This window comes from Homarus americanus, unplaced genomic scaffold (assembly GCF_018991925.1).
Source record: "Homarus americanus isolate GMGI-L3 unplaced genomic scaffold, GMGI_Hamer_2.0 scaffold50924, whole genome shotgun sequence".
Lineage (NCBI taxonomy): Eukaryota > Metazoa > Arthropoda > Malacostraca > Decapoda > Nephropidae > Homarus > Homarus americanus.
Genome location: NW_024718094.1, coordinates 4,381,420 through 4,404,812, shown reverse-complemented (window position 1 = coordinate 4,404,812; position 23,393 = coordinate 4,381,420). Strand labels below are relative to the sequence as shown.

General features: G+C 36.1%; 1 protein-coding gene across 1 annotated transcript in view; it reads right to left on the bottom strand.

The window, feature by feature from the left end:
- The window catches only part of LOC121859144 (RNA cytidine acetyltransferase-like), a 36,098-nt gene that overhangs the window by 6,190 nt on the left and 6,515 nt on the right, over window positions 1–23,393 (bottom strand). The window contains exons 5-18 of the mRNA XM_042355873.1: window positions 23,062–23,287; window positions 21,918–22,122; window positions 19,681–19,802; window positions 17,870–18,006; window positions 16,636–16,754; window positions 15,592–15,757; window positions 13,720–13,918; window positions 13,123–13,296; window positions 11,858–11,987; window positions 10,351–10,495; window positions 8,282–8,520; window positions 6,771–6,943; window positions 4,502–4,741; window positions 1,174–1,325 (exon numbers count right to left, since the gene is read on the bottom strand). Of these exons, the coding sequence (XP_042211807.1) occupies window positions 1,174–1,325; window positions 4,502–4,741; window positions 6,771–6,943; window positions 8,282–8,520; window positions 10,351–10,495; window positions 11,858–11,987; window positions 13,123–13,296; window positions 13,720–13,918; window positions 15,592–15,757; window positions 16,636–16,754; window positions 17,870–18,006; window positions 19,681–19,802; window positions 21,918–22,122; window positions 23,062–23,287 (2,427 nt within the window). The remainder of the gene's footprint in view (window positions 1–1,173; window positions 1,326–4,501; window positions 4,742–6,770; window positions 6,944–8,281; window positions 8,521–10,350; window positions 10,496–11,857; window positions 11,988–13,122; window positions 13,297–13,719; window positions 13,919–15,591; window positions 15,758–16,635; window positions 16,755–17,869; window positions 18,007–19,680; window positions 19,803–21,917; window positions 22,123–23,061; window positions 23,288–23,393) is intronic.

The window sequence follows — 23,393 nt, the reverse complement described above, 5'->3', positions numbered from 1 at the left end:
CACTATTTAACTCCTGTAGCCATAATTTTCTTAAAAAAATATACTGTAGTCTTGTTCAAGATTCTTCAAACACTGCTGGAGACAGCTGGCAACTCAAGGCTGTTTGTTTACTATAATACGTAGTAAAAATTATGAATGAATGTAAAAGGTTGTCGGCGATTGGTTACTTAGTTCCCCGTTGTTTAATTAATGATTGGGCTTTGTTGTTTCATATTATATTATACTACCATATGATAATTATTTATTTTACATTTTATATGCAAAATATGTACAGTGTGTGGGATTGTGTGTGCATGTATTTCAGTAAAAAAGAAAAATATGAAAGTTACGTATAGCTACACAAAATTACAAGTTGAAAAATAACCATAACATACTACCCCCTCACCCTACTAACTCTGGCTGGCACATATAGAAATGTTTATTTCCTTTATGTTTTTGACCTTATGATAATTATTTTAATTCTGGAGTTGGGCTAGGTAGAAGTTAGCCTACTGGAGACAGGAACGGAGGGGGAGGGGGGGGGGGGTTCATTAGCCTTTGAAAGACCGCAACTTAACATATAGGATGCAGGCTGAACTTCTTTAGCAATTTTTCAGACAAAAAAAAAGTAGTGTCTTATATACCATAAAATACGGTAAGTGGGCTCGCTACTGCTACGTACAGTGTTTGCACCTGAAGATGCTAGAGGGCATTTAAACTATTGTTCCAATATAAATTTGACTCCTAATGTGAGTTTGATATTAAATGGGAAAACTGCATTCTACACAAACACACTTCCTCTTATTCATAACTTACAAACATATTAAATCAAACTATATTATCTACATTAATTACTGTATGTTTCACAATATCATTTTATGGTTCATTCTGTTCACTCACTGTTACTCACTTTCAAGTACTGTAGCAAGAAGCATTCTGCTAAGGTGTTTCCATTCTATAACAAAGCCACAAAATATCCATCCAGTTTACTTTTGTCACTTAGTACATCACCCACCACTCATGCCAATTTTTCATCACAATGACCATCCCCCTTGCATCTAGTGCCTCCTGCAACCTATCTTTTCATCTTCCATTATTTAATCTATGAGTCCCTTTTAGTGACTATAAAGTAATTCCTTGATAATTTGTTGCTATAACGAGTTATAGAAATTAAACAAAAAAATTTTTTATTACCTTTTCACACTGATTATGCTGCCTGGCCCTTCCTGAAGAGCAGCTTCCCATGCGGTCTCATTACCCTGAACGGCAAACCTTCTGATGTCTCCCAGTAACTTCGATCCAACTGGTTGATTTTTGTCCTTTTTCTCAGCCTCAGCATCATAGTCCTGTTTAATGAAAATAGTTATTTTTTCTCACAAACTGTTGGGCAGGAGTTTTGCTTATATCCCCAGGGAAAAAGGGAAAGGTTTAAAGTTATCTTAACATATTTTCAAAGTAGGTGGCTCTCATAATACAACTATACAAGGAGACATTTTTGTGGGCATTATATCACTTGGCATCAGCCCTACACATCATCCCAGAGAGAATTTGTTCGTGCACTTGCATATTTAGTGCATTTAACCCCTCCCTTCTCTCAATAAGACTGGCTTCAAATAAGGGAGCTCAGAACAGGAGTTGCCTTAAGGTTGAAGGTCTCACTAGACCTGTGGCTGCCCAATCAGCACCTAACATGCCTCACCACCAATGAATTTGAGCATGTCTGAGTTAAACTAACTGTTTCCTCTCTTAGTTCCTTGGCAGACAATCAGAGTGGATGGTATAGTGATTAACTCTCCCTTAATCTAGTTTGTTCTAAAAAGCTAATCATTGTCCCCATGATTATTGGTGCAGGTACCAGACCATTTATTTAACCTCCAGGAAACCGGATATATCAGAAAACTGGTTGTTTTTTAACCTGGTCAGTTTTGAAATGGGCGGGTTTGGCTGGCCACAATGTTTTCCTATTGGTAATGCCACAGTGGGGTGCACCCCAGTTTTTAACAGCCGATGACTGTGTGTACTTGCTTCTCTCTGCTTCTTGTAGTTATAAACCCCAATTTATGATCATCATTATCTATTAACACATCTTAAAGGTTAGTTAAGTACAATTGCGAAGTCCAAAAGAAATTTTTTTTTTTTTGCTCCAACGATAATGCATTGCCAGTCTTTGTTTGTCATGATGGCTGAGTCTCCTCTCTCTTCTCTCTCTCACCAGCATTTTTACAAGTGGTTTGTGACAGTCTACTTACTGCCTCATGTGACACGCAGTTGCCACACATGTTGAAGACTGAGTCAACTGGGTGGCTGGTTCAGCCTCGGTTTTACGGAAGGAACTATTTTTTTTTTTACATAAAATACGAGCTATTGTATTTTATGATGTGCTATGTATAGTAATATATTTCATATAATTTATTATGGGACTTTTTATTAATTTTTGGCAATGGCTTATTCTTAATGCATACAAGGCATGCATTGCATGCCTAGTAGAAAGCAAAATATATTTTAAAATAGTATCTTCAATAATACAGATTTAATTTTAGAGTTCACAGTTTTCACCCAGGAAAGTCGAGGAGACTCAGCGTCCCTCAATACATGCAGAAGGATAAGCCGCATGCCTTCAATGGACATATAGACGTAACCATCTTATCAATAACATGCTAAAATGAACTTTATTGTGTTGAAGCATAAGGAATTTGAGCCATTTTAGTCAAATTTAATACTTTTCCCATTAATAAGCATGAATTCTAATGTTATATGGTGACATTATATTACCTAAGAGTTGTTGTTCCAAAGAGTGGCTATTTAATAAGGTTTCTGTAAATGTAATGGGTACAAATGCATGCACATCAAAAACTGCATTCACTTGTCGAGCGGCTCTCCATCAGCTGGACAAAACTGGTCCACATTATTCTTTTTAATATTTCTAAATAACCCTACAGTCCACTTTCTGTTATAGTTTTTTCCCTTGGGAAAGTTATTCGGTTTTACTGTTTTAATTTAAATAATAATCGGATCATACAAATAAAAATATTTACTAATTATTTAAATGTTCATCAATAAGATCATTGGCAACTTTACATGATGCCTAGTCATTTTTTTAACTACAGTACTTTATTTCTAAATTACTGTAGATCACACTCAAAGATGAACATTCTTTTGCCGTAAATATTTTTACACCCATTATTTAATGATTTATAATATATACTTTGTCAGATGCCACTGATATAATTTAAGAAATTAAGAGAAGCTGTAATTTAGATTCTTAATTAAATGGCAACTAGCCAAACATAAACAGTAGGAATTAGGCAGTATATAGCCCAGTGGCCTAGTCAATAGACTGGTGATAAGTTCAGTAACTAATTAGTGATAGTAAACTGCCCCAGTTAAAATTATGAATGATCAAGATTGTGAAAATTAAAGGACGATGATGTGTTAAGTGAACTGAGAAGAAAATTTTTCAGTTCGTACACGTTTACAGATAAAAAAAACAATCCTCGGAGAGCTGAATTTCAATATAAGTAAATATTTCTTGACTGCAAAATGATTTGAGGCAAGATATTTTAATTTTAGTATAGTTTCTTAGGTGTTTATAAAAGCTTGACAACCCTTAACTAGAGAGAGGCCATATCCTACTTGATATTTGATTTCATAACTGATATATGTTTTCTGCATGCCTCAGCAGTGCAACCACAGTACGCCACTGATTTTTGGTGTATGCAAAATACAGAATAACCAATGAATCAAACCTATTCCCATTTACACCATGTTAATTCAACCTGATAACAAAGATTCTAAGAACAAAATGGATTTTTTTTAAATTTTTATCCATTTGTTTGTCATGGGCTATCAAATGGAGGTATTTTGGGGGCACGAGGCTTAATTATAGCTGGATGTGACAGCCATGACAAGACACATGGCTGCTAGACGTACGAGTGCTCGGCAACACCAGCTGCTGGGTGACTCGCTGAATACAGCTGTACTGAGTGCCAGCACCAAGCTGACGAGAGCGTAGGAGACCGAGGAAAGGTTTACTTTTTTCCACAGATGTTAAAACCCTAGACGGCTGAAAAAACGTTCATTGGGCATATAAAATCCTGAGGGAAATTAAATCTAGGCTAAAAATTACAATAGGTTCGGTGTTTTTAGGTAGCCTGAGACAGAAATCCCTCATCCTCTGGAATTTTCCACCTTGCAATATAGGTACAGACCCCAACCCAACCAGCAAAGGCCTTCCCCAACATTAATCTGGATTAGAGGAAGTTTACTATATTATTATAACAAATAATAAGTAATTTTATGTGATTATAACATATCTTTCATGCAAAAAATGTAAGTCAATGGGTTAGTCAGAACCGTTATTCATCCTTTTGTTGTTAGCCGTGGTCATCAGGAAAGCACCCCCAATGAACAAAGAGGACTCCCAATATATTTTAGCATGATCAAAATACCAACATTCAGAATCTGTAAGAGTTTAAGTCAAAGTTATTAAAAAAAAGATATAGATTATATTTCTAAATCAAACCTTTGCAGCATCTTCAAGGTCCTGATCCAGTGAAATAGACACAGGTGTGAACTCAGCAAGGGTCGCTGTGGACTTCGGAAGGTGGCGGGCAAGAGCAGTCTCCTGAACGGTGCACATAACCTTCAGGAGACGGCGCATGGCTCGGTTGAACTGACCAAGAGCAGATTCTATTGGAAGGTCTAGCGGTTTGGTAACATCATCAAAACTCTTCAGTTGTAGTCCTAAACCAACCAAGAGACTCTGCCAATAAAAATATATCTATTTATATATAAATGGTGAATTGATCTTTAACTCCTATTTTATAATTGAGACCAGACAGAGGGACCCATGTTATACCTAAGCCTATGGCAGTAGAACCCATTTAACCCCAATAACAATGGGTGGAGCCAATCAAAGGATTAGCTAGAACAAGGGCCCCTAAAACAAAGATATACTTATTACCGACTGAACCTCTGAACCTCACTCTGGAAACCAATCAAGCCTAATCAGTATACACTTATCTTGTTCTTAGAGGAGCAGGCAAAGCTAGAACAATATGTCCACACACTGAGTGAATATGGCTTGGACTGAAGATAGATTATTAATGTGGTCACTATGTTTTAATCAAGCAAGTAACTGGGGGATGTATTATACACTGTTTGTGACAATGACCTAACAACCTTCAGCTCTGAAAGGTAATAGCTTTCTTCAGAGCCACTATTATTGGATGTCAGTATGAGTTCTAGCCCCATAGGCTTAGTTGGTGGTGTACCATGGGTTCTCCAAGAAAATCATTAGCTTATAAGTTTTATAAATAATGTTTATCTTACTAAAGATGAATCCTAAGGCAGATTAAAATTTTAAAAACACAAAAGGAAAATACCTCAGGATATAAATTCTGCAGTAAGAAACCTTAATCATGTTGAAGACGACATGAGTGAATGCAGTAATCATTAATTATAATGGAATTCCTTTTTGCAGAAGTTCGATTTAGTGGGACGAATTTGTGCCGGTATTTGCTTCTCCAACTAGCAGTGCCTTCTGCTAGATGGAAGTTTTGGGTAACAACCAAGCAAGCTCACACCATTGCTTGGCCCAACAAGTCAGTTCCCACTGTGCCTCGCCACACATGGTTATGGGTCTCCCAGATTTTTTCATATTGTCCCAGCATGTGTGCTTGTATATCAATGTCACTATGCCAAGAGAGAGAGTGCATCTCTAAATTTTAGAGAAACTAAAAAGTTTTATTACCTATTTTATTAGTTATTTTGCTAATATCCTGCATGTACTATACAAGTATATGCATGTACAGTACTGTATGTGTAAAATCATAAGATGTGTACGTGTAAAATCATAAGATGCGTACATTTGGTTGGTTGGGAATGTTAATGTTGGGTTCGTGGTCTCGTCGTAATTTTATGAGTGGTTTCTGACAGTCTACTTACTGCCTAACAACTAAGTACCTGAGAATAACGTATAAATATTGTGAAGAGCGTCTAATATCATGTAAAGTAACCATCATAAGTAATAATAGAACCCCCATAACATGTTGCCAGACAGCCAAGAGATGGCTATGGATGTTACCTTTCTTAAATGTAATGAAATAATAAAAGTTGTGGGAAAATCATTTCAGTACTCTAATGTGTCTTGGAAATAAATAAAATATAATAAAAAACTATAAATAAGAAAAATTAAGAGCATGAGTGTGTGTGTGTGCTAAGCGGATCTTTCACTCGTCAGCATTTAGCTGATTGCTCACTCCACTGACCCGCGGCAGGCATTACTGTTTATACACAAATTTCTATGTATATATAGGTAAGGTATAAGCGAATGCTAGGATTTTATACTTGCGAAAATAAATGAATACTTTATTAAAATTTTGTTGTAATCAAAGTTTCTTAAAATGCACAAACATTCATAACTACTGTACAGCCATTGTTAAGGAAACAAAAACTGTACCTAGAAACATTTAAACTTTGATTGGCACATATAATGGAAAAGGACTGTTTATTTACCCCTTGGGAGAAGGTGTCCCTAATATTTCAGAAAATCTCATAATTCATAAAGGCTAGAGCCTCTATTATTTCAATTATGGGGTTTTATTGTACGTAGTTCCATAAATAATGATGACAATGTTAGTGAAAACAAGGAAAATAACCACTACACAAAGGTTATGACACAATTTCTACTACATTTCATGGAATTGGGCTAAAAAATTATCCCAGGAATCATAATTTATTTTTCCTAATTTAGGACATCATGAAACTGAAGAAATATACATATAACTTACAGACTGCAAAGGTGATAAGTGTACTGCTGGGAGTTTCTTCATGAAGAAAAGTCTCGCAATACTTGGAAGCAAGTCTGTGATGAGGTGTCGATCAGCTAAGTTCTTTGAATATTTCTCAAGACGCTGAAGATCATGCCCAGATATTACTGTCTTCAACTCCCGCCATTCAATTTCTGCGAATAAAAGATTCAGTTCACAATTTACTCTGATACTCTACTTTACACCATTATCTAATTCCAAATCATGAGACAAACCAACAGCAGCAACAACACCTTTTCTTATGATAATGATGTTCACCCCAAGTAAGGGAGCAAAAGCAGGGGAGAGGGAAAAGAGGAAGGGGCAGGATAGAAGAAAAGATGAGAGAGAGAAGGAAGAGGGTGAGAATATGAAAAATGTGATTTAACAATTACAATAAAAAATAAATAAATTTAGTAAAATGATGGTCAACTAAAATATATGTTAAAACAATAAGCATGGTCAACATGGCGTCCCCTAAAAGAAAGAAAAAATCTCCACATCCACCAATAGCATGAGTACCTTCCTCAGAAATAATGAAAACATGGCTTGAAAATATGTTTGGGTAATTTCCAATAAAAGGAGAATGCATTTAACCCCTCTGAACTGATTAAAAGTGTCTAGTGTTAGCCAAATAAAATAATAAAAGTGGCATCCCCACAGTGAGAAGTTAAAAGGGAGACTACAAAATATGCCCTTCACTACTGATCAGCTTCCATTTGGGTTGCACAGCTTGGAGATGCATCTAAAACTGCCAGTCATCCCAAATTGTAATACTGTATAACAATAAAAGTGGGTTGGGATTAACATTATATGGGGTTATGTTCTGAAAAAATTAAATGCATTCTGTGTACAGACAATGCTATAAATAATAATCATCACTGTTTTAACCCCCATTTTCCACACTTGTGAGGGCCAGCCATGATTACCCGCTGGCATGATGTCCTGGTCACCAAAAATAATACAAATAACAGACTTTTAGCGTGTAAAAACTCAAAAACTGTCAACCGAGATTAACCTGAGTAGTGAATGTTTTCAAAGTGTGATGGTGGAATGTAAAATGGCCAACACAGTTTATGACTTCTTAATTTGGGCAGAGGAGGGGTGGGGTTCATAAAGCTATCTCCCCCCCTCCCCAATAGCTTAATAGCTGCAGCGATTCTACAATGAAGCTGACTAAAATCAAATGTTCATTCAACATGCTCTGTGCGGTTGAGAAAGAACATCACCAGTACTACTGTTCCATTACTACTGATAGCTAGGCTGGCACCATCTAACCAAGTAAAGACAATATCAACCATTACAACATTTCCATGGCAATATAAGTGCCATGTAATAAAGCAACGATAAAATCATGGGGTTATGTGAGATTTCCCACACCAACCACAAAAGAGCCGAAAGAAATTATTTTAATAACATCATATTCCTGGAACATGTAGTGTGCACCCCTAAATACTTATTAATAAATATCTCTTTACTTGTTCAATACATACCATTTGTAGTAACTGTGTTCACATGTGCCTGAATAACCCTAAGAGCCAGCATGGGTGACAGATCACTAAGAGGACCTCCAAGAAGGGAGAGAAATCGTCTCAGGAACTCTTCAGATGGTCTCTTCACCCACGAACTTCTCCTTATTGTCATGTTATTATTGTCTCCCACATCTTCACCACCGTCAAGAGGTTGAACCATAACACAGTTGTGCTCCCCTGTCACTTTATTCACTACCTGGCTGTTGGGGTAAAATATATCATGGGAATCACAATAAATCCTCTTTAATATCCTGTTAGAATGAATGGAATTGGCAGAGAAAGTATATGGTGAGCCTTAGTTCTGGACACCATACAATATAGTGTGAAAGAGCCACCTATCCCACCCACACTGAAATACAACACAACTTAACACACACATTTACAGTAAACAGGAAAGCCTCCGATAACGACAGTTCTACTAACAACGATTCATATTTAAGACCCTGGTTAATTTAGGATCCATTTCAATTTACACCATTATTTTCTTTGTATTTACAACGAAAATTTAATACTGTACAAAATTAAATTAAATTAAATTAAATTTTCATTAAATAACAACTAAATTCCAATATGTTTTATACAAATAAAAAAAAACACGCCTTGCACAAGGAGGCTGCCGGGCTAGTGAATGGTGATGCCAGCATCACTAGTACAAACAGTCTCAGCTTGGCGGGCCTTTTGTTTTCACGCACCTGAACAGAAAAAGGAGAAAAATTTTCTCAGGTTTTTTTTGGCATTTTTGTGCTGCTATTCAACATGTGCAAGTGAGCAAGTGATGGTAGTGCTGGTTCAAAAGCTAAAAGAAATTGTATAAGCTTAGCTGAGAAACTAGATGTGTTAAAACGATATGAAAAGGGTGAGAGGTCTGTGGATATTATATGGAGCAAGCAATGCATTTATTTTCTGAAGTGGATCCATAAACAGAACAAAGCATTAAAATTAACAGGGACGTAAAAAATGCCTATGGCCTCTACAGAAAGATGTATAATGAGAAAACAAAGCAGCTGTGCAAGGTTCTTCCGTCAGCTTTTTTATTCGAAGGTCTAAACCACCAACGTCCCATATTATTATTAATTTATATTGTATAAGGTGCATTCATAAACATTATTTAAAGAATATAGTTTGCATTTTTCAGTAATTTTATAGTTTTGGAAGAAAAGAGGTTAAAAAAAACACAAAAAAGATATGAAAAGGTCAGACTTAGACTTTGGAACACATCTCATTATTATTGCTTTATTTTAATGGTAATTAATGATTCCCGATACGATGATTCACCTTACATTGCAATATTGGAGGACACATTACCGTCGTTATTCAAGGCTTTGCTGTATATGAACAGGGTAAAATTTCTGTTAGCTGGAATCCCTCAAACCCGGAACTCTCCAATAGCCGGAATTGAAATTTTCTTGGAAAATCGTTCCCAAAGCCGGAATTTTCCGGAAAATTACGGCTTTGGAAACAATTTTCCGAGGAGCACATTTTTCGGAAAATTCTGAGAACATTTTCCCGATACCCGGAAAATTAAGGGGATGGGGGGAGTTTTCTCGGGTTTGAGAGAAGAAAATCAAGCACATTTTCTGGAAATTCCGAGAAATATTTTCCTTTACCCGAAAAATTCCGGGAATGAGGGATATTTTTCCAGGTTCGAGAGAAAATGTAATGGGAAATTTCTGGAACTTCCGAGAACATTTTTCCGTTACCCGGAAAATCCGGGGATGAAGGATTTTTTCCGGCTTTGAGAGAGTCGTCTCGCTACCCGTAAATCTCTCATTCCCGGAAGTGCTCTGGACCAATTGTTCCAGCTAACAGGGATATTACTGTACAGAATTCTGAACTAGCAGGGCCATCCAAAATGGATCTTATCTGAAAACACTACAAGAAAAACCTAGACCATTAAGATAGCAGTAATGGCTAGTAATCATGAATTTAATTAATAATTATAGGATAATTAATCTAAAGTGCAGTACCTCATGTACCAATTCTGTAAATCACCAATCACCCCAAAGTACTGTACTTGAATGAATACTAACCTGATGTACAGTGGGATATATTCAGCTCGGCACCAGAATTTTAGGAGAGGCAGAGTAACACCATAAGATACACTCAAATAGTCGAGGTGCTCTGGTACTCGTTCGCCCAGCTTGGATAATAATGGCTCGTCTGTTTTTCTAGGTACTGTGAATTAAGAGATTTTTTCATAGTTTAAGACATTTGTATAAAGGGGGAAAAATAAAGGGGTTTCAACTTAAGGCTGTGCTGAAAATGAAAACTTTTTACCAGCGGAGTAATTGCATTGGGGCAGTGTGGGATTAAGTGAAGTATGATTTTTACTTCATGTACAGTATTCAGGAGTTGAGCAATAGTGTAAAGATATATTGGCAGAATTGGATAGTTTTGTTCGTCAAGTACTTGTTAATAATAAAGGTTTATGCACCAACAAATGATAGCAAGGATGAAGCTTAAAAAAATTATTATCAAGATTTAAAGAAAGCAAAAACATTGTGAAGTTCAATTAATGTCTGATTACAGTATAATGGGTGTTATTAATGTAAAAGATGGGAAAGGAAAAAAGCAGCAAAAGTAGGACCAAATACGCTGGATAGCTTCAAGCATAGGTTGGGTGGATATATGAGCGATAGGGGTTGGGTGTAAACGGGACTGCCCAGTATGAGCCAATAGGCCCGTGCAGTTTCCTCCACTCTTATGTGCTTATGGAATAGAAATGAAAGAGAAGAAGTATTAATTGACCTTTGTGAGGAAAATGAGATAATTGCAAATACTGTACATGGCTTAAACAACACCCTAGGCATCTCTATACATGAGTTTCACCTCAGGAATGAAATTTATTACATGTTAATTCATAAAAGATTCAGAAATTCAGGGGCAGATTGTGGGTCGGACCATGTCCCAGTTTTGAGTTTAGTGAGGTTAAAACTTCAAAAATTAAAAAGAAAAACAATGGACAAAATCAGATGAGATTTAAGGAAGCTCAAACCAGAGGCAGGGATAACATATGAAATTGAAACCTTAAAAAGATTTTCATTATTGATAGAGGATGATTTTGATGAACAATAAACAGAAAAACAATATAATACTGTAATTACAAAGAAATAATGTTAGAAATTGGGGAAAATCTTATAGGACATATAGGAGGAAAGAGGCTAGAAGTGAGTGGATGACAAGTGAAATTTTAAAGAAAATGGATAGATGAAGAAATGTGATAAAATGAAGTGAGGCTTACAAAAACTTTACAAAGTGATTAAAAAGGACTGTAGACAGGCCAAGGAAGATGATCTAGAAAGGAAATGCAAGGAGAAAGATGATGACAGAAGGCATAACTGTAGGGAAATGTACAAGAAAATTAAACAAATGAACAAGAAAAAAGGAAATAAATGGGGTGGGACTATAGCAAAAATAATCAGATCCTGTTTGAGACAGAAGAAGTAAAATAGAGATGGGCAGAAACAGACCCACTCATATGACACTGGTCATATTCTCGTCACTCGGAGACAATAAAAAGTTACATTAGAAACTCACCAATAACTTCTCCAGCCTGGTTTGCTTCAACGGCCGAAGGTTTGGAGTTCTGTTCGTCATCCAGTGTAATGTGTTTTCCCTTATAATAGTCACTGAGGAGGTTGATGGCTCTTGACCCATACCCCATTGACTGAAATATTTCAATAATAAATTGTAAGATCCACCATACCCAATTTCCCTGCTACCATAACTGGTGACAAAAGAAGATAAACAGCTGAATTATGACCAAGCTCCTCAGAAAATTGAGTATATGTAAGCTATATCCCCCTATATTAAGGAAAACCAATATTGATAATCCAATTTGTGTAAGAGACCCTAACAATAATGCATTTTGACAGACTCTAAGTCAAATTGATCTGGAATATGGCATTTGCAACATAGATGCACAGGGCATGCACACCTGCATTTGTATAGAAACCAGAAAGCACATCCAGGCCACTCCTATATGCAGGGTGATTCAGCAAAGAGTACATTGAATTGGAGGCTGAAATCCTTGGGTAATTCTAATCCACAATGTGTCTGTGGTAAAATGTCAGATCCTGCATATGCCCACATGTTCGTGACAGATGCGAGCATATTAAACATAGTTCAGGCATTCTGGAAAGCGTCAGACAATCAATGGTACGACGTGTTCAGGCCTGCATTGAGGCAGAAGGGGGCAACTTTTAACATTTCCTTTAGGTTGTAACAAAGAGGGGTCACACTGTAGAGATCTGTGAATAAATGATTACAAAAACCTACAGGGGTTTCACTTCAAATTCACTCTGTACAACATCTTAATGTATTGTAACATGGAAACTCTGCAGAATCTGACATTTTACCATAGAGACATTGTGGTTTCGAATTATCCAAGGATTTCAGCCTCTAATTTAATGTACTCTTTGCTAAATCACCCTGTATACAGGACACCATTTCATCAGGGAATCACAGCTAACCCATGCAAGTGTGGAAAATGGCCATAAAACAATGATGATGATGTTAATTATCTCCAGTATGATAACCTATATATCACAAGGATTGCAAAGCTTACCAAGAATTTTGCTGGTTCTCACTGTATACTGTCTATCTATACCTTTGATTCTCTCTCAACTTTGATTTCCATGGATTGTGGGGGAACTGAAACCTCCAAGAAAGAAAAAATAACATGGCAAAATAGTGCAAGAACACTGCAGAAAGTGAAAAGACAATGAAAACAGCAAGAAGAATTACAGTATCCACAAATGCACTTGCTTGTAGTCACAACCAACACATACATACTGACTTACTTGATAATCAGGATGTGTTGCTACTCTGATGATCCTTGCACCTGTCAGTTTTGTAAGATTCACATCCAGGAATTGTGAAGCCAGACTCCAGGGCACCAGATCCCCTGATGGACGTTCACCACGGCTCTTGCAAGCATTTGATACTGATGCTGGAATCCCTCCTTCCAAGCACACCTGAAAGAAATAATTAATGAGTTTTCACAAGACTGTTTATTAATGGACAGCCTCACTAGGAAAGATGAATAAACAATCAGGCCAAATGTTCTGGTATTTGGAGCTCTAATAACCTCTTTCATGTGGAGTAAAACCTCTTTGATATTCAACTTTTGTGGTTTGAATCACATCAAAATGACAAATTATTATAAGACTTATTTTTTGCATGGGGTTCCCTATATTTTCTTACCGCACAAACAAGAAATATTACTGTACCTATTACACAATATTTTGGGGATGATCTGAACAAAAACAGTAAAATATTGAAAATACATTGCACCTTAAGACACCAGGCCAAAGACTCAGTTAACAGTGTTACAATGGTAATATTCTTGAGATCTGTCTAAGAATTAAGAGATACAGAAAAATTATAGAAATCCTAACCTGTATAACTGCCAGGACAGTAGGCAGTGCTTTCATGCCAGAGACGATGGGTGGCAGCAAGACAAAAAGGTGATGTGCCGGAGCATCACTGAGCACCTGCAAGTCATCTGGAGAGTTGCGGTAGTGAGAGGCTACCAGCAGGGACACCACCTGTTGTAGGAACTCTTCACTCTCGCGGTGACCACACAATAATACATTTCTGCAGTGAAAGGAGAGAATGATTATCAAAGTCTGTACGCATTGAAGAGTGTGTTCCTTATATTATACGTACTGAGTTTTTCTATCCAATACACAAATTTTCCAGCATTACGCTATCTAATTTTGGCAAATGGCTTTTATCAATCACTACCAGGGTGTCTATAGGTCAGACAAAACAAAATTCCCTGGCTTTTCCAGGTTTTCCAGGTGTAAATTTGAAAAATTCCAGGTACAGTTTCATTCAAGATTCTTCGAACACTGCTGGAGACAGCTGGCAACTCAAGGCAATTTGTTTACTATAGTACGTAGTAAAAATAATGAATAAATGTAAAAGTGATCGGTAATTGGTTACTTAGTTCCCCGTTGCTTAATTTATTGGTTGGGCTTTGTTGTTTTGTATTATATTATATTACGTACTATAGTAAACAAACAGCCTTGAGTTGCCAGCTGTCTCCAGCAGTGTTCGAAGAATCTTGAACGAGACTGTACATTAATTCGGTATTTATTACAACTGAATAACAATACAGTGATATCTCCGTTAGCTGGAACAACCGGTGTAGAGCACTTCCGGGAATGAGAGATTTCCGGGTAACGAGACGACTCTCTCAAACCCGGAAAAATATCCCCCATCCCCGGAATTTTCCAGAAAATGCACCTGATTTTCGTCTCCCAAACCCGAAAAAAAACCTCCATCCCCAGAATTTTCCGGGTATCGGGAAAAATTTCTCAAAATGTTCTGGAAAATTTCAATTCCGGCTATCAGAGAGCTCCGTGTTGGAGGGACTCCAGCTAATGGAGATATCTGCAGAGGTTTTCAATAATAAGCATATACTGTATTGGGATATGATATTAATCAAGAAATTGAAGACCCTTTCGCGACCCACTCCAAGCCTAGTGATGAACATCAGCAAAAACCTTGACCCCCCCTCCACATTTTTCTCCTTGGAATTGTGTGATTTATGTGAGTCGACCTGGACGCTCCAAAAAAGCCAGAAATCTGGCAAAAAACGAAAATCACACTCGTGATTCACCTATATGTCTCACGATTAATATGTGGATTAATCACTGAAATAAAGTCACTTAATTACAAGAACAATTCATCTCTGTGTCTCTGACAATACTAATTGCAGAATTTGTAGGTATAACCTGTAATGCTTGGTTATTTGATCGCTAACATGAAATATGACAGGTACACAAACAGTTCAGCTATTGCAGTGGACTATTTACTGGAATTTGTCCCTAAAAGTTTTATTATTTGCCTATTAGACAGTACAGCATTAATTTATGGTAAGATTACTGTAAAAAAAAAAAAACAATATTTTGAAGTTGAACTGATTTCACATAAAATTCCAGGTTTATTTATAAAATTCCCTGGCTTTTACAGGTTTTCCAGCCCAAATAAAATTTCCTGCTTATTAGTATTTTTTCTAAATTTATCTTTTACATTTTTCATTTTACTTTCTCCTTTGCATATTCTTTTTAGGTTTTTTACTTCTTGATGCAATCATGTAATGGAAACAAGCCTAATTCAATTCTCCTAATTTGTAAATGCACAACATTTTCCCCCCAAAGCTGGTAATTATGTGACTTAGATATGTAAAACCTATAACCTTTCTTTAATTTCTAAGAAAGATGAAAACAAGATACAGCCACTATCAACAGCATGACACCAACCTGTTGACGTAGTAGAGCTGGCAATTTTGTGGTGGAGGACAAGTTGTGTTGTGTGACAGTGTGGAGGTGGCATCCAAACATAACAACTGGTGTAACCATGTTTCAACAGGGTCACCACCATTATAACGTACGCTTTCTTCAAGAGTCACCTCGTGCAAGGTTCGACCTGGAATTGGTGAATCCTATTTAAATTGGATGGTTTAAGTGAATAATGCCTGAGAAACATGTATGTTTATCCTGAAAATAAGCAAGAAATCTTCCTCATCACTAATTAACTTTTCTCAATCCACAATAAGTAAGGTAGCTGGGTGAAAATTGTTTCAACAAATCCAAACTTCTAACTTAAACATAAAATATTCTCCTGATTAGACAGCCATAGTTTTGACAATCAGTTATTGATTAATCTCAATAGAAAGAATTACAAATAAACATGTCTAATGCTGTCTCTTTTATTTTCATCTTTAGTTTAGTAATTTTTTTTATAATTTACTGTGGATTTATTTTAATATTTGAAACAATTATTTTGTTGTCCCATTTTATTTTCAGTACTTGAGTATTTTAAGAATGAGATACTTTTTTACTTCTACTTGAGTACATTGACATTTGGATACTTTTGGTTCCACTTAAATAACATTTTGCCAATGTAACAATACTTTTATTTAAGTAATGAAGTTCAGTACTTTTTACAACTCTGGTAGAAAATTACTAAAAATTCTTGAAATTTAATTAAAGTTTGTTTTTAAAACCGATTCACAAATTTACAAGATATTTTAATAACAGAAGGTTATGAATGTGTGCATGGTGGAAGAAGCTACAGTACAAGAAATGTGGAATTTATAAGAAGCCGGTTAGGGATATAAAGGTCATAGCAGGGAAGGAACGTGCCTTGTAGAGCACAGAGAATGGAAGATGTATAGTCCCAGGAGAATGTGGAAGCTAAAGGAACAGAAGGTATTCTTCTTGGTAATTTAATGTGAGCAAAAGTAAAAATTTGGATTCTGAAACTAAAAGGAGAATTGTGATAAGAGAATTATCAATACTTACTTGAGTTTACAGAGCTTTCTACAACTGTTGATGTTGCAGAAGCTGCTCCTGACAGCCCTGTCTGCTTTCTCAACTGTTGTAGGAGCTTGAGAGACAGAGATCGTCCTGTTCCTTCATATCTGAATGAAAATTTTAATTTTCTCAAGTACAAAGAATCTTAACAATGTCGGTGATATAAAAAAGTACAGTAAATTGAAACCTTAACATCCTATGAGTTTTTTAATAATATGATGCAAAACATTTAAGTTCACAATAACTGCTGATAATCTCTCCAATAGTTCTGGAAAATTGTTCAACTGTATTAATACTACAAAAAGCAGAAAGTAATATTTTAACTCTGGTTGCCATGAAATCAACTACAGCAGCAGCAACAGAGGTCACCTAAACTGAACAATATGAAAGATGTGTGGTAAAGTGGATTAATACCAGCTAAATAACTGGGAGCAATAATCATTCTATAAGACAAAGGAAATAAATATTAGACTTATGATTAGTCAATCTCTCACCACAATTAGTAAGGTGTAAGACTTTTTTTTTCAGAGTGTAAAACAAAGAATTTAGGAAATTTTAACTCTTTTTATCGAGTACTGAGAATCTTGATCAAGGGCCAATATTTTATATGACAGTACCAGGCATACAGGGAGGTCACATGTAGAACCTACCTAAACATTTTAGTTTCCAGTCATCTCCAAAACCTAACTATTTGTGAGGATATCTGATGAGTAAGACCAAAAATAATAGATAAAAATAAACAGTGAATGGTTGTATTCAAAGTCAAGTAGTAAAACATTAGGCTGAATGAGAATAAAATGAAGAAAGTAAAGTAGAGCAGAAGTCATTAAATTTTCAGTATGGATGGTGCACAGTTAAAAAGGTGTCGAATATGGGCATGATAAGAGAGATTAAGCAGCTGAAACTCCTCCACATAAGCCACAAGGAATAATGTAAACATAAAGTTTGTGTTAAGTGAGGTGATTTAAGTATTGAAGCAGTTAATTCTTTCAGTGTGAGAGTGGTGTAGGCTTAAATATTAAAAAAAAAAGACCTTTAGTGAATGGGAACCACATAAGGTATGAAAGGTTGAACTGAAGGGGTAAGTTGGTGAGAGAATTACCGGTACATAATGAATCTGAATTTAACTACTGATGAGAGTTGACAAGGCTGTATACAGGTGATTTGGAATGGGCTACCCAGTGTGACAGAATGAAAGCATCAAAGTAAGATCAGTACATACCCATTAACTGTGGATGCCATGATGACATTGCATGAGCCAATCAGAGATTTGACATAAGAAAGAGGAATAGCAGCAGCTTCATCTATCACTAACAGCTCTGCTTGAGTCAGCTTTTCTGAGTCAGCAGGGTCCAGGTACTGAAAAATTCCATTTATCATTTACATGTAGAGTATCAGAAAATAGTCCATTACACAAAAACAAGCTATGAAGAACATGTGATAAAACAAAATAATACAATAAGACTTCTCGAGTCCACCAATCAACACTGCATAAACAGCTTAGTTAATATCAACGTCACTTACAAAGCCATCAATATTATGTTTGCCAAAAAAATGTGACACTGTATACAGTAGTACTTCACCTTTTTCTAAGAAAATAGTAAAATAGATATCATAGCTAAAATTTTCTGTGTCACATCATTTACCCAGTACAATATATGAAGTAGGAGTACAAATACTAAAATTTTTGTAGAGTACATTCATCTCAATTTTAAATCCTTCTTCGTGATCAAATTTGAATTAGTATTTTTACTAGAGCCATTCTTGGGTACATCCAGGGTGTCATCCGCGAATAATGGAGGACCGCGCAATAAATATCTGCGAACTTGGGGGGGGGGGGCTGTATTTCCTTTTATAATTCAATAATGTACATACAGTATGTATCAAATGAGGCAAAGAAAATACTCCCCAACACAGAAAATTACTGATTTTCCCACAAAAATGGGACACTTCCTGTAGCATCCAAACACGTACTTTGCATATCCAGTACAGTACTGGTTATATCCATCAGGGCTGTGGAGTCGGAGTCGGAGGAAATTTCGGCTTGTGGAGTCGGAGTCGGAGTCGAGGAGTCGGAGGAAATTTCGGCTTGTGGAGTCGGAGTCGGTAAAATTGTCCAGACTCCGACTCCGACTGAAGCTATTCTGTTCCTAAGAACAAATATATGAACTCAGGCATATTCATTGCAGTGATTCCACTGATCCCACTAATTTTCTTAAATTATTAAAAGAATTTATTTCCATTTTATAAGCATTATTATGAATTTATTGTAGCAGGCACAGTATAGCACTATAATTTTGGACGATAGTCTCTTCTTTACCATTTGAAATTTTGAATTATATCAAATTTTGTTTCGTTGAAAACTGCACAGAGGCTCTCAGCTACAAAACAATTAGCTACAACCTGTTTTTGGTGAGATTAAGGCAAATTTAATTTAATAACTTAATCATGTAAGGTTTATCCATTTTCCTTAATAAGGTATTCATTTCTTTAATGTACATAAATATATAACTTTACTTTAAAAGGAATTGTAGGATCATCATTTAGATCCACATCAGATTATGAGCTTAAACAAAATTCATATGCTGAGATCGAACTTTTAGATATACATGTAAATGGTGTTTTCTAGTTAATATCTTGAATTCTTAATAAATTTATTTTTCTTTTGATTGAAACTTTGAAAGTCAAGCCTATCATCTTTTTGTAGTTCTTAAATATCGTCCAGATCATTAATAAAGCTGTAGCAGTATAGCCACGGTGTTTTACTTTTTACCTATGCAGGTTACAACATACAAATTACAATTAGGATGGTAGAAATAGTTGTTACAAATAGGCCAAGGAGTCGGAGTCGGAAGCATAAAAATTTGAGGAGTCGGAGTCGAAGGTTTTGTCTTCGACTCCACAGCCCTGATATCCATTGATAGGTAACTTTTGAATCACAGATAATGCCATGTATCTCCCTACACTATGTGATAAATTCAGTTGAAATTTACATCCAAATGCACTATCGTACAGTACTCACTTGATACTTACTTGTATGGTTTGACGATATTCCCTGAATATGTTGACACACACTACTGCTTCATTAAAGTCAACATTGGTTGACTGGATAATTTCATAATCACTTTGTTCCTCATACCCTAAAACATCAAAACCTGGAGGGGAGAATATTAGCTTGACTTTAATCTAATATTCATATATCTTCTAACATTAAAAATAACAATCTGGTAGGATGACAAGACAAAAAGTGTTAGGAGCCCTTTAAGGTCAGACTTCAACTGACCGTGCCAGTTTCATTAGCTTGTGTGTCTTGAGCAAGTATCTGTTTTCTTAAGGAGAATCTAAAGACTTTCTACAGTAAACATTAGGAGAGCTCTACATAATAGAGCCTTATTGATCCAAAAGATTATAAGTAAAATAAAGTTATGTAATCTTGTTAAGTGATAATCTGCTTCCAAACACCTCTACTCAAGCATCATGTTTTTTTGTAGTAATAAAATACAAAATTAAAAAGAAGTAGAGAAATTACAAATCTGTGGGAGGATAAACCTTATCTTTAAGGTTGTCAAAATTATCAAGAACAGTAGAGGGATCCTACATAAGCCACTGGCCTCCTTCCCTTGGCATGGCCATCTCTAATGCTTTCCAATTTCTGATAAGTACATAAAGCTGCTTCCTAGACTTGTGTAGAATAATTCACACAAATTAACTTCTAAAACTCATTTCATGAACACCAGAATCTACAAAGTGACTGTTCTCTAATAAATAGACCAACATTTTACCAGTACAGTGATCCCTCTTTTAACGAACGCCTCGGTTAACGAAATTTCGGTTAACGAACTGCCTTCCATAAGGATCTTCAATTCAGTTAACGAACAAAAATTCGGTTAACGAATTTCTTACGAACCGACCTCAACATGTTTTCGCTTGCACTGACCGGGCAACCAGCTTTAGTATCAGTCCGCCAATACATTAATCGGTTCTAGGGCTTAAATTCCTTACTATTTTAGTAAATATCAAGAAGTTTATACTTTTCAATAATTTTAAAAGTTTAAAATTCAATTTTTTAGTCATTTCAACAATTATTGAACATAATTGAAGGTAAAGTGACTAGTTTAATGCGCGGCATCCAGCCTCTTAACACACCAAACAGGCGTTAGTCTCTCTCTGTTTTCACTGGAGGTAACATCTTGCTTGAGACTCTCTTCAACTAAACGCTTTTTTTCTGTGTTTCCAAGCAAATTATTGGTCATTTTGAAATATATTTTACATATTGACAATATATAATGCAATGCAGTGTTGATTTAAAGAAAATAATCTTGAATTACACCAAGAGAGCTAAAATTTTGTGTGAAATGGTGCCATGGGGTGACTTCTCTTCCACCCCAATACCTTCTCTTCCGCCTTCTCCTCCACCCCCATTCTAAATCCCATCATCATCATCATCATCCAGGAGCCTTCTACATACACACCTCAAAGAAAGTGTACTTTTCTACCATTTTTGTTGAATTTAGGAAATTTTCGGTGAGCTGGAACCAATTACCCAAAAACCCATTGAAACAATGGTTTCGGTTAACGAACTTTTCGGTTAACGAACGACCTTCTGGAACGGATTGAGTTCGTTAACCGAGGGGTCACTGTATAATAGGAAAGCACAATCTAGAAAATGCAATCAATAGGAAAAATAAATCAATTAATTAACATTCTACATACCATTTATAATTGACTGACTTATGCTACAAAATCATTTCAGATCTCTGTCATGATACATCGTTAATAATTATTAATGATGTATATCATTAATTCCTTCTGACTAATTCTGCCTTATTTGCCTATCTACTCTTAGTGTTCCCCCACACATTCAACATTACACTAGCATAGTACCTATCTCAACCACACACACTCAGCTTGTTAGGTCCCCCTCTATCTAATCTTTCTATTTGTCCAAACTACTATAGCCAACCGTCTTTTATTTCCTCATCCACATCACATTCCTTCACATACCTTTACTACTCTCATTTTTTTTGGAGGGGTGCATCAAGAAATATAAAATCCTTAAAAAAAGGGGAGAGGGGAATTATAGAAAAGATTGGTGCAAGACAAGTGTAGAAAATGATACAAAATAACAAAAATGACAAGGAGAAATACTCTAACTACACTTGCTTACAGCCTCAATTTGTATATACAGAATAAAAGGTGACCCTTTCTTCTTACAAGTTCCATTAATTACCCAAATTTCTATACCACTCACAAGACATAGATTACAATACCTTTTAAAAGAAATTCAAAGAATGTGCCGAGGTTGTTTGGCGAGGGGCTGGTGACGAAAATATTGTTCAAACCAAAGTGTACTGCAGCGGCCACAGCCAGACCTAAAGCTGCTGACTTGCCTCGCCCTCGGCCAGCAGTTACTGATACTGTTGCTCGTCCACCTTTCTCCGTGATCACATCAATCATTTTCAATACAGCTTTTGCCTGAAAGTATATGCTCTTATTTGAGTAGGAAATAATAAAAAAAGATTTGAAAGACAATATTAAATTCTATCTTACATACAGGTATATGTAAAAAATATGTAACAAGAAGATCTCAAAAATAACCCAATAGGTAACTAGCTAACCCATAGGTGCATTTAGACATTTATGGGTTCATTCTTAAATCCTCTTTTGCAGCAGAGCCCATAACCAAGCAGCTACTCTTAAAACAGGTTGGGTATACAGTACAAGAGTAGCTTGGCAAAACAAAACAACTCAAAATCAAGAAAATTTCAGACTAAAAATGTTATCCAAAATGAATCTTCACAAAACAAAACATCAGAGAACTAGATAATCCAAATGAAAGTGATTTAAACTTAAATGACTTATGATATAACAAGTTACAGCTACTGTACAAATCCTGACTTTAAAGTGTTGAAGCAGTCTTCAGTATTTCCTCCCTGCTCTGGGCTAACACTATATAGAGAGGCCGTACCTCAGGTTAGTGAGACGAACTAAGTATAGTAGTCCCTTGGCTGGATCATTCCCCACCCGTTGCACTCAGTGATCAACCTAAATATATACAGTATATCCAAACTACATCAACAGGCCCCTTTAACCATTCACTTACAATCCACAATGCAAGATCATAAAAGAGTGCACAATAACCTATAACAGAGGATACAGTATTTTAATCACTTCTGGTCATTCCCAATGGAGACAATTTGGTGAGCCCTTCAAATAAATAAAAAATTAAACCTCACAGCTCACACCAAGATTCGACTCGTTTGGTGCGACTGCAGGACATTACAAGAGTCACTTAGTGGAGGACATTAGGCTATGAATACCTGCAGAAAAATGCAAGATATTTCCAATACAGTATACCTGTATAGTAATATTCTCTCTGCAGTTACAGCAAATATAATAATGGCATGTGCTTACCTGATCAAGTGTCTTACAGCAGCCCACTAATTGAGGAAGAGGCTTGTCACCATCCTCTAGGCTCTTCTGTAGATCACTCAATGCACCTTGAGATGCCTCTACCTCTTCCAGACGTGTGGGACCCACTGGATGAACTGGGCCACTAAGAGATGGCAACTCAGGGACAACCTGAAGTTGGTCATTCAAGATCAAACATGATTTGCACCAACCCAGTGAAAGCACAAACCTGTCAGGAAAATTATAAAATACATAACCCTATTTTATTTTATCAAAATTAAAGTTCACCAACAGGTTTCCATACAGCAGAGGAAATATGCAGATAAAATCTGACA